This window comes from Neomonachus schauinslandi, chromosome 6, assembly GCF_002201575.2.
Source record: "Neomonachus schauinslandi chromosome 6, ASM220157v2, whole genome shotgun sequence".
Taxonomy (NCBI): Eukaryota; Metazoa; Chordata; class Mammalia; order Carnivora; family Phocidae; genus Neomonachus; species Neomonachus schauinslandi.
Window position 1 is genome coordinate 128,141,673 of NC_058408.1, and position 12,149 is coordinate 128,153,821.

The window sequence follows — 12,149 nt, forward strand, 5'->3', positions numbered from 1 at the left end:
GTAGTGGTATCTCCATGTGGTTTAGATTTGCATTTCTTTAATGGCTAATGACACTGAACATCTTTTTCATGTGCTTATTTGCCATCCATGTATCCTTTTTGGTCGACGTGTCTGTGTCTGTTCAAGTCTTTACCCCATTTTTTAAATTGAATTGTTTGTTTTCTTACTGTTGAGTTTAGAGACTTCTTTATTCTGGATTCGGTCTTTTATTGGCAATACAATGATTTACAAATGTTTTCTCCCAGTCTGTAGCTTGTCTTTTCAGTCTCTTCACGGTATCTCTCATAGAACAGACATTTTTACTTTGGTGAAGTCTGGTGTATCAGTTTTTTTTCTTTTGTGCATTATGTTTTTGGTGTCATATCTAATACTCTTTGCTTAATCCCAGGCCACGACGATTTTTCCTATGTTTTCCTCTAAAAGATACACAGCTTTATGCTTTTTGTTTACATCTGTGATCTATTTTGAGTTAATTTTTCTATAATGTGTGAGGTTTGCATGGAGCTTCTTTTTTTTTGGTTGGTTTTGGAGGGGGGGGTTGGGGTTTTTTTGCATATGGATGTCCATTTGTTCCAACATCACTTGTTGAAATTAATGCCTTCTTTAGACCAAATTCTCCTTAGGACTGTGCCTTCTTTAGAAATGAAGGAGTTACAGAGGATTCTTTCCTGGGTTCCTCCTCTCTTTCCAGGAATCACCCTTGTACTCTTGTTCCTTATTTCTTTCTGAGTCTTTCTGATTTTGGGTTTATTTTTAATGCCATGTAATGGAACACTTATTATTTGTGAGTTGATTGAGCATAAAGTATTTCATTATAAAGTGGCCATCCATCACAAGAAGGCATGTGGGCTGTAAAAAACATTAACTGTGTGCCCTGGGCTGGAATGCAACTTTACCAGAATAATGCAGCTTTTGTATTGTGTGCAGTTGGGATAAAACGAGAGACAGATAGATAGACAGATATTGTTGGGGAAACAGGTGTTGGCTGAACTCGGGTTCTGCATGTTTTCTGAACATGGTTGTTTCCCAATGCTTTCAGGATTGTTCCTCCAGATTTGGCTGTCTTAAAGGTTCTCTAGGTACCTTTCAGAACAAATAATGTGACTTCTCAGAATACTGCTGTTTCCAAAAATGTTCTTATTCATTTTTCAGCTTACACACATGTCTTTAGAGACAGCAATGGCAAGTGGTTAGAATACTTGTTCTGGCCCTTATGGGTTACACTTTTGATGCCTTTGTTTTCCCCATCTGTAAAATGGGAAATGTACATTATCGTCAAATTCTTGAGCCCAATAGCACAAAGGATATCTGAGGCAGAATAAGATTCCTTAGTCTTAGTGTCACTAAGAATTTATGATCTGCTGCCGTAGAAACCATTTTCAGCTGTTGGAGAAAAGTGAATAAATAGGATTCTGTACACTTAAGGGACAGGGGAAGACTGCTACCAGTCCTGTAATTGATACTCTTTGGGGAGTCTGATTCTTCTCCAAAAGTTTTGGCTGTTGACCCTTCGGTCTTTTTCATATCTGTGGACTTTGCTAATGTCAGTTCAGAATTTAGTTCTTTTTTATTTCCTTTTATTTCCCCTTCAGGGCCCCTAGAGGAGACCTGACAGGGTGGTAATTGATAATAAACCTATAATTGCCTTTTCTTCTTGCTACCATCAAACACTGGAACTTTTTACAAGACTATGAGAGGAATTTGGATTGAAAAAGTTGCTCCAAGTGTAATGACTGCATAAAGTTGGGGTGAATTGTTCTCTTTTAAAGTGTAGCAACAGAAGTTTTTAATTTCTCCTGGGCTTTCAAATTGCCTGCTTAAGTTTGAGCTTGGTCTTGTACAATGTATGCAGAAAACGGCAAGGCAGAGTAAAGGACCAGAGCAGCTCTGGCTTTTGCCTGTATGTACAACCTAATTGCTTTCCTTTCAATATGTGCCAATTTTCTCTAAAAGGAAAAAACTAGTGTTTATAGAGTTGATACATATCAAACTTTGCTCTCAGTAAGACAGATGGATCAGTCTGTCCTCAGGCCTCTGCGATACATTTGAGGCCAGTCCCTGTGGGCCTCATTTAGCCCTGCCAGCCTTGTTAAAGGAGCCTCACTCTTCCTCTTGGATTAGGAGGCAACCTGGGCAAACCTGATGCTTAATTCGTGTGGCAGTACTAAAATCAATAGCGAACAGTGTTTAGTCATTGAATAGGAGGAGGAAAGGTAGAGAAGAAACTTCAATTCCAGGATAGTTGAGTTTTAAATTTTTATTTGCCATCCAACTCATGCAGTTAATAAATATATCTAGTAGTAAACCTGTAGCAGCAATAGCATGGTATAATATTAAAGGACATAATACAGTGTTTAAGAGCATGGACTTTGAAAGCCAGAAAAGACCTGGCTCTAAATTCTGGCTCTTTGATTTACTGTGTGATCTTGGGCAAGTCTCTTAGCCTTAGTGCCTTGGTTTGTTTCTTCCTTCCTTCCTTCGAGAGAGAGAGCGAGCAGGGGAGGAGGAGAGGGAGAGAATCTTTTTTTTAAATTTATTTCTTTGACAGAGAGAGACACAGCCAGAGAGGGAACACAAGTGAGGGAGAGGGAAAAGCAGGCCTCCCGCAGAGCAGGAAGCCCGACGCGGGGCTCAATCCCAGGACCCCGGGACCACGACCCAGGCCGAAGGCAGATGCTTAATGACTGAGCCACCCAGGCGCCCCGAGGGAGAGAATCTTTTCTTTTTTTTTTTTTAAGATTTTATTTATTTTGACAGAGAGAGGGAGAAGCAGGCTTCCCGCAGAGCAGGGAGCCCGATGCGGGGCTCGATCCCAGGACCCCGGGATCATGACCTGAGCCGAAGGCAGACACTTAACTACTGAGCCATCCAGGCGCCCCTGGAGGGAGAGAATCTTAAGCAGGCTCCATGCTCAGCAGTGCAGAGCCCGACTTGGGGCTCGATCTCACCATCCTGATATCATGACCTGAGCAGAAATCAAGAGTCAGTCGCTTAACCGACTGGGCCCCTGAGGTGCCCTGAGCCTTGGTTTCTTTATATGTAAAATGGAACAGTAATACTGTTTCTCAGGGTTATTGGGAGAATAAAATAAATAATCTATGTATAACAATTATGCTTAATATCTGTGTAGTTGTTCCTGATGTCCGAGTCAAATTAAGGTGGTTGTTCTTGGCAGTGGAATAGGATTCTTCTTCTAAGGGTGGTAGATGGCAGCTCCTAGCAGCAAGCTAAACTGGCTATTCAGGTTGGGTTGGCCATTGAGGGCTAGAATTAGCCTAAAAAATGAATACTTCCTAAAGAGTTTTTTGGGGTTTTTTTTAAGACTTTATTTATTTATTTGACAGCACAAGCAGGGGGAGTGGCAGGCAAAGGGAGAGGGAGAAGCAGGCTCCCTGCTGAGCAGAGAGCCTGGCATGGGGCTCGATCCTCACGACCCCAGCCGAAGGCAGATGCTTAACCAACTGAGCCACCCAGGAACCCCTCTAAAGAGTTTTTTAAAAGGATCAAGTATTAGAAGTAATTTGCCTTTCTTAGTGTAAGTGGTTGGTACCATTATCTTATGCTGGCCATGGAGTTACCTTGTACCTAGATGTGGTAGTGATTAACCCAACATCATATTTTGTCTCTTAAGGGTCATAATATCAAAGATAATTGACCCCCTTCCCAAGTCTAAAGGCGCCTTGAGAAACTAAGCATTTGGGACAGATCTGGGAACTGTTAGGTGATAGCTAAGAAAAGAGGATCTACTGTCAGGAGCTTAGACAAACAAACTGGGCTTGCTTTTCCCCCAGGCTTCCTTTGTAACAGACTGTCTGCATTCATGTGCACTTACCTCAAACTGTACTTTGCATTTTATAAGTTTTAGGAATCTAAAGGAGCCTTAAAGAATTTAGTTAAACTACCACCACTGCCACCTTCCCTGGGAAAACTCTATGGATGAGGAAACTATGGGCCAGAGAAGTGAAGTGTTTTGCCTGAGATAGGCCAAGACTGGGCCAAGTGCATTTCTTTATTTCTCCTGTTGTATAGAGCAAGGTTGCAAAGGCTTGTCTGGGTTTGACCCTTAAGCCTGGAAGATAATACATTTCTCTGAAAGCTGCCCTTTGTCAGTCAGTCTTCGTTCAAGTCAGTTCCTGAAGTCAAGCCTAAATCCCCACATAACCATTTGAGTTCTGGAAATAAAGGTATGGCAGGTGTGGCAGATACTCCAGGGGCTTCTGGCTTTACCAGAGTTTAGTTTTGCTCATCCTTTGGATCACTACTCTTGATGTCCTCTAGTGACCACAAAGAGTACAGTTTCTTCCTACTGAACTTAAGAGTATCTCAAAAATTCCATTTGTAGATCATTCCCAATCTTACTTCGACTTTTACCAAAAATATTCCTAGGTATAACATAGTCAGAAAAGTAGAATATGAGGACCTGACCATTTTTCCTAAAATAAAATGTCCAGGCATAGACAGAAAAGCCAAAAACCCAAAAGCTTTTCATGTTCAAATAATTTTGTCTGTGTCTCTGGATACAGAAATATCAAGAGGGGTAAATGAACTTGACTTTTGTTTGTATCATGCTCTGATTTATTAGTCTGTTATACATGATCCACCTTGTGAATGACAATATTCTGTCTCCAGGAACATGAGCCAGTATTTGCAGGATGAGGAGCAAGGATGGGAGCAGGCTGGTGACCCTCTAGAAAGCAAGAAGGGAGAAATAGGCTCTGAGGGCAAAAGGGTCGAGACAGGCATTTCTGAAGCCAAATGGTGTTGAAATAATATACCACAGGCCTTTTTCCTTGTCAGCGTAATCCAATTGAGAATGCCCATCCGCCCCTGACAAGAGTCACTCAGGAGTGAAGAGCTTCGCTACCAGGGAAAGCAGCTTATGTGTGCATTTTGGCTCAGGAATGTGCCAGCCCAATGCTGGCCAAATGAGAAAAGGCTGCTGCAGGCTGGAGAACCCCAAACTCCTAGGAGGAGAGTGACTGTTCCCCTGTAGGCTAAGAAGAGAGTGTTCCCTTTTGTCTAAGGGCAGTGCTTGATGCCACATGTTGAGACCTTTGGCATAGATTATCAGTGAGGGTGGCAGCTCTGACGTAAAAAGAAAACAATGTCAGGATTCATTCCCTTTTGGACAGGTCAACTCATCATCTGGAAAGACAAGAGACTTGGGGGACATCTGCAGATTCTCAGATTGATGTTGGGCCAAACTGAGACTTCTGTTTTAATATCTTAATATAGGGAGTTGAACTCCCTGCTCACTGCTGTTGAACAGAGTATGAGGGAAATACAACCAAGACATCTCTAAAGGGTTTCACTTTGCTTGGTGTTGAAGTGGTTCATGAGCTTCTCCAGAAATAGTTTAATAATTCTTGTTGTAATTGTTCTTATTCAGCACTGATTAGCCAGAAGTAGAACTCAAATTTGGTTTTAGAAGCAGGTGGCCTAGGGCGCCTGGGTGGCTCAGATGGTTAAGCGTCTGCCTTCAGCTCAGGTCATGATCCCAGGGTCCTGGGATCGAGCCCCACATCGGGCTCCTGGCTCAGCGGGGAGCCTGCTTCTCCCTCTCCCTCTGCCTCTCTCCCTGCTCATGCTCTCTCTCTCTCTGTCTCAAATGAATAAATAAAACCTTTAAATAAAAAAAAAAAAAAAAGAAGCAGGTGGCCTAATCCTAGAAGGATCCCAAGTGTTCTTTTTTCAATGAGGAGTTGCATTTCCCCTCCTTGTACTCCTTCCCTTTTTTCTGTCCCATCTTGGAACATGGACCAGTCACCTTCAGAGTACCCCTCTACCTGATCTGCACTCTCTGTTTACTGGACTGTTTGTGCCTTGAAGTTGACAACCTTCCAGGGTGGGAATTTTGGCTGCTTGGCAGTGGTGTCAGATGTCTCCTTGGTTATGAAATTACTCAGCCTGATTACTATGAGCAGCATCATGGGCACCTTTCCCCTGAAGGACTCGGGCAGCTTTTTCACTCTTTTGAAGAAGATCTAGACAATTGAATCTCATTTGCCAGGCAGGCTGAGCCAGGAGGCAGAACACCAGAAACTTTTCTGTTCTGGCTTCGTAGGAAGCAGTGGAGATGAATAGCTACAAGCACAGATTTTTGAGTCACATGAACCTGGATTTGATTCTCATTTCCACCACTTGTTAGCTGGTGGGTAGATCTACTTTCTCAGTCTCATTTTCATCTTCAAAATGGGGATAATTTTGGGGGTGCCTGGGTGGCTCAGTCGTTAAGTGTCTGCCTTCGGCTCAGGTCATGATCCCAGGGTCCTGGGATCGAGCTCTGCATCGGGCTCCCTGCTCCGCGGGAAGCCTACTTCTCCCTCTCCCACTCCCCTTGCTTGTGTTCCCTCTCTTGCTGTCTCTCTCTGTCAAAAAATAAATCTTTAAAAAAAACCAAAAAGCAAAATGGGGATAATTTTGAAGAGAGAAGGTATATAAGGTGCTTAGCACATGGCATGGCACAAGGTAATAAATAGTAGCTACTATTATTTTTATCTCTTCTAAAAGGAGGATGAATATTTCACTCATTTGTTTAAAAAAGGGGAGTCTCTTCCTTTCTCTGATAACTATGCATACCCTGGAGAAAGCTGAAACCCTCAGAAATTAAAAGAGCTATCTGAAATTGCACCATACATAAATAACAACCACTAGTTATCTTGGTATCCTGAATTTTTATCCCTTTTAGTGTTTAGTAATCAAAGATAGAGAAGGCTTGCCTTTGAAGTTTTGGTATTTACTTAGATCTTAAGAAATAAAACTGAGGGACGCCTGGGTGGCTCAGTCGTTAAGTGTCTGCCTTCGGCTCAGGTCATGATCTCACGGTTCTGGGATCGAGTCCTGCATCAGACTCCTTGCTCGGTGGGGAGCCTGCTTCTCCCTCTATCTGCTGCTCCCCCTGCTTTGCTCTCTCAATCTCTCTCTCTCTGACATATAAATAAAATCTGGAAGGAAGGAAGGAAAGAAAAAAGAAAAGAAAGGAAGAAAGAAAACTGAACTGGGACGCCTGAGTGGCTCAGTTGGTTAAGCGTCCGACTCTTGATTTCAGCTCAGGTCATGATTTCAGGGTCGTGAGATTGAGCCCTGCATCGAGCCCCACATCAGGCTCCACACTCACTGTGGAGTCTGCTTATCCCTCTCCCTCTGCTTCTGCCCCCATTTGTGTGTTTGTGCTGTCTCGCTCTCTTTCTAAAATAAATAAATCTTAAAAAAAAATAAACTGAACTTAAAGTAACTTACAGTATTAAGAACCCTGGACTGGGACCCAGGACTAAAAAACTAGAATAATAATATCTTAGTTATATTTTACACATTTACTGTATTCCATGCATTGTACAATATATTTATATGCATTAAATGAGATAATTTATGTAAACTACTGAGCACGGTGCCTGACACATTAGTATATGCTCAATAAATGTTAGCTGCTGTTATTTCTTTTTAAAATATAATTTATTTTTTAATTCTTTAACACCTATTTTACAGGTGATAAAATACAGGCTTTGAAAAATTTAGTATCTATCACACAGCCATTAAGTTGCCCAACTGGAATCTAAATCCTGTTGAGAAGCCCATTTTTTTTTACCTAGTGCCCTCAACTTCTAGTCCTGGATCCAGTACTAACTGGCTTTGTAGCATTTTACAAATTACTTAACCTTTCTAAATCTTTTTTTTTTTTTAAGATTTTATTTACTCATTTGAGAGCGAGAGAGAGACAAAGAGAGCACAATCGGGGAGAGGTAGAGGGAGAGAGAGAAGCAGACTCCCTGCTGAGCTGGGAGCCCAACAAGGGGCTCAACCCCAGAACCTGGAGATCATGACCTGAGCTGAAGGCAGAGGCTTAACGATCTGAGCCACCCAGGCATCCCAGGCTTTCTAAACCTTAATTATCTCATTTGTAAATTTTTAAAAAAGGTATTATTTATTTGAGAGAGAGAGAGAGGCAAGGCAGGCAGAGAGAGAGGGAAAAGCAGACTCTCCGCTGAGCAGGGAGCCCGACGTGGGTCTCGATCCCAGGACCCTGGGATCATGACCTGAGCCGAAGGTAGACGCTTAACTGACTGAGCCACCCAGGCACCCCTCATTTGTAAATTATTTTTAGGGCCTATCTTAGCCATAATATCCTAGGATTTGGAGGATTTTCTAGAATGGCCAGTTGAAAATTAGAGTTTATTTTTCTAGAGCACTGTTACTCAAAGTATAATCTATAAACCATTTTAGGTTCACAGATTGCTGCTTGGTACATGATGGGATGTATGCAGAAATTGAGGGAAAGCATTTAGAAATTTTTATAACATCTTGACAGTAATTTTATATATTGTTGATTTTAATAATAAAATGGAGTTTATATTATGTCTTTGTTTTTAAAATTTCATTCTCTAGCAGTTCATTTTATTATAGTTTATAAAATGATGGGTCTGCAATGGATTGACATAAAGGAAAAAAAATAAATTGGCCCTGGGCGCCTGGGTGGCTCAGTTGGTTAAGCGACTGCCTTCGGCTCAGGTCATGATCCTGGAGTCCCGGGATCGAGTCCCGCATCGGGCTCCCTGCTCGGCAGGGAGTCTGCTTCTCCCTCTGACCCTCCTCCCTCTCATGCTCTCTGTCTCTCATTCTCTCTGTCTCAAATAAATAAATAAAATCTTTAAAAAATAATAAAAAAATAAAAAAATAAATTGGCCCTAACCACAGACTGTTTGAGAAAGCACTATTATAGAGGACCATCTGAACATCTTAACAGGATTTTGAATTGAAATTCCAGGGCTGGTTTTTTGTTTTTTGTTTTTTGTTTTTCGTTTTAAACGTGTTTACAAAGAGTTACCTCTTTTTTTTTTTTAGAGAGCGAGCGAGAGAGGAACAGCATGAGAGGGGAGAGGGTCAGAGGGAGAAGCAGGCTCCCCGCTGAGCCGGGAGCCCGATGCGGGACTCGATCCCAGGACCCTGGGATCATGACCTGAGCCGAAGGCAGTCGCTTAACCATCTGAGCCACCCAGGTGCCCACAAAGAGTTACCTCTTAAATCAGAAGTGTCCTCACTAGTGGCACCCTGCTAGTAGCACAGTCTCCCCTGCCATGTCTGTCCCGCCCACCACCACCACCAAAAGCTGCAGGGGGTGTTCCTGTTAGGGTGTCCCTGATGCTCTTAGCAATCAGCAGTTGAACCTAGAGAGCAAAACTCCAATTCTGCCTAGACCAAACTCTTGGAAAAATTAATTTTATATATCACGATTCTCTTTTTTTGTAGGGGTTATGGGAGTGAGGGTAATAGTGAAGGTTCCTGGTGGGCTAATTAAAAACTCTAGCTCTGGGGCATCTGGCAGGCTCAGTTGGTAGAGTGTGTGGCTCTTGATCTCAGGGTTGTGAGTTCAAGCCCCACACAGAGTATAGAGAGTACTTAAAAATAAAATCTTTTTAAAAAAAAGTCCAGCTCTTCTAGTTTGCCATCACTAAGTCTCCATAAAGCATTGATTCACAGAATAGAAGTGCCAGAAAGAACGTATTTTAGCAGTCATAGATTCTAACTACCTAATTTGACAGATGAGCTTGAGTGTCATATGCCTGGCTATTGGTAGTAGTGAGAAGTAGTGAGACTAATGATCCCTTGTCCATTGACTGGATTATATACTGTGCAAGGGCCACATCCAGAGCCTCCAGAGAGTTCTCTATGGGACTTTGTCCAAGCCTTTATATGATATCACTCCTGCCAACTTCAGGCCTCTCATGCCATAGTGAGCTCTTTCACCGTATGAAGCAGATTAACAAATAAAATCTACCAATATATTAAAAGAATAATATACCGAGACTAAGTGAGTTTTAATCCTAGGAATGCAAGGATGATTCAATGTCTGAAAACCAATTAATCTGCCATATTAACATTCTAAAGAAGGAAAACCACTTGATCATATCAATTGATGACAAAAAGGCATTTGATAACATTGAAATCCACTCATGATAATGAACATTTACAAAAAAACTTATGACTAACATCATACTTTACAGTGAAACACTGAATGCATTTACCCTAAAATTGACAGCAAGGAAAGATGTCTGCTTTCATAGTACTGGAAGTCCCAGCCTGTACAGTGAGTCAAGAAAAGGAAATAAAAGGCATGTAAATTGGAAAGGAAGAAATAAAACTCACTGTTTGCAGATAACATAATTGTCCGTGCAGAAAACACCAAGGAATCTACAAAAACAAAAACAAAAAATCCTAGAACTAGTAAGTGAGTTTAGTAAGGTCACAGGATATAAGGTCAACACACAAAAATCAGTCACATTTTGTCTCTTTGATCTTAGCCGTACAGATGAGATGATGAAGGGGATAGCATTTGGAAAGCGTCTCAGTAAGACGCACACATTGTGTCGCCGCTGTGCCTCTGAGGCCTGCCACCTTCAGAAGTCAACCTATGGCAAATGTGGCAATCCTGCCAACCAGAAGAGAAGTATAACTAGAGTGCCAAGGCTAAAAGACAAAATACCAGGGCACCTAGTGGTGCCATCAGTTAAGCGATTCTTGGTTTTGGCTCAGGTCGTGATCTTGGGGTGGTGGAATCGAGCCCTCCATCTGGCTCTACACTCAGTGTGGAGTCTACCTTGGTTTCTCTCTCACTCTCCTTCTGCCACTCCCCCCTAGTGCGCGCTCGCTCTCTCTCTCTCAAATAAATAAATCTTAAAAAAACAAAAACGGAATCCCACTGGGACTGGTCAAATGAGGCACCTAAAAATTGTATACTGCAGATTCAGGCATGGATTCTGTGAAGGAACAACACTTAAGCCCAAGAGGGCAGCTGTTGCAGCATCCAGTTCATCTTAATGGATTTCAGTGATTGGTCACACAATAAATGTTCTGATTTAAAACAACAACAGAAAATCAGTCACATTTCTATATATTAAAAATGAACTTCTAGAAACTGAAATTGAAACACAATACCATTTACAAACATACCAAATAAAATATACATCTAACAAAACATACAGAATCTAAAAAGATATAGAGAGACTATACCATGTCCATGGATTGGTAGACACAACTTAGTAAAGATGGCATTTCTTCCCAAACTAATCTATAGACTCAGTGCAACTCCTATCAAATTCCCAGCAAGATTTTTGTAAATATAGACAAATTTATGTTGAAATAGAAAGGCAAAGGAACTAGAATGCTGAAAGCAGTATTGAAAAATAATAAAGTTGGAGGGATCACACTAACCTGATTTTAAGACTTAGAATATAGTTAATCAAGACAGTTTGCTTTCAGAGAGTAAGATACACATCAATGGAACAGACTAGAGAACCCAGAATATACTTATAAAAATAAGGTCAGTTAGGGGCGCCTGGGTGGCTCAGTTGGTTAAGCAACTGCCTTTGGCTCGGGTCATGATCCCAGGGTCCTAGGATCAAGCCCCGCTTCAGTCTCCTTGCTCAGCGGGGAGCCTGCTTCTCCCTCTCCCTCTACCTGCTACTCTACCTGCTTGTGCTCTCTCTATCAAATAAATAAATTTAAAAATCTTAAAAAAAAATTTTTTTTAAATAAGGTCAGTTAATGATTGGCGCAGAGTGCAATGACAATTCAGTGAAGAAAGAATTTGTTTCAATAAATGTTGTTGGAACAAATGGACATCCATATGCAAAAAGAAAAAGAAGCTCCATGCAAACCTCACACATTATAGAAAAATTAACTCAAAATAGATCACAGATGTAAACAAAAAGCATAAAGCTGTGTATCTTTTAGAGGAAAACATAGGAAAAAATCTTCGTGGCCTGGGATTAGGCAAAGAGTATTAGATATGACACCAAAAACATAATGCACAAAAGAAAAAAAAAATGATACACCAGACTTCACCAAAGTAAAAATGTCTGTTCTATGAGAGATACCGTGAAGAGATTGAAAAGATAAGCTACAGACTGGGAGAAAACATTTGTAAATCATTGTATTGCCAATAAAAGACCGAATCCAGAATAAATAAAGAAGTCTCTAAACCCAACAGTAAGAAAACAAACAATTCAATTTAAAAAATGGGGTAAAGACTTGAACAGACACAGACACGTCGACCAAAAACGATACATGGACGGCAAATAAGCACATGAAAAAGATGTTCAGTGTCACTAGCCATTAAAGAAATGCAAATCTAAACCACATGGAGATACCACTAC

The 12,149-nt window shown here is 41.3% G+C and overlaps 2 protein-coding genes across 3 annotated transcripts in view; both read left to right on the forward strand.

Moving 5' to 3' along the window:
* The window catches only part of GBF1 (golgi brefeldin A resistant guanine nucleotide exchange factor 1), a 119,044-nt gene that overhangs the window by 72,687 nt on the left and 34,208 nt on the right, over nucleotides 1-12,149 (forward strand). The window lies entirely within an intron of this gene.
* Nucleotides 10,309-10,812, forward strand: LOC110589091 (60S ribosomal protein L37-like). Its single transcript, XM_021699492.1, is given in 3 exon segments — nucleotides 10,309-10,435; nucleotides 10,438-10,476; nucleotides 10,691-10,812. Coding segments are annotated over 3 exon segments (288 nt in total).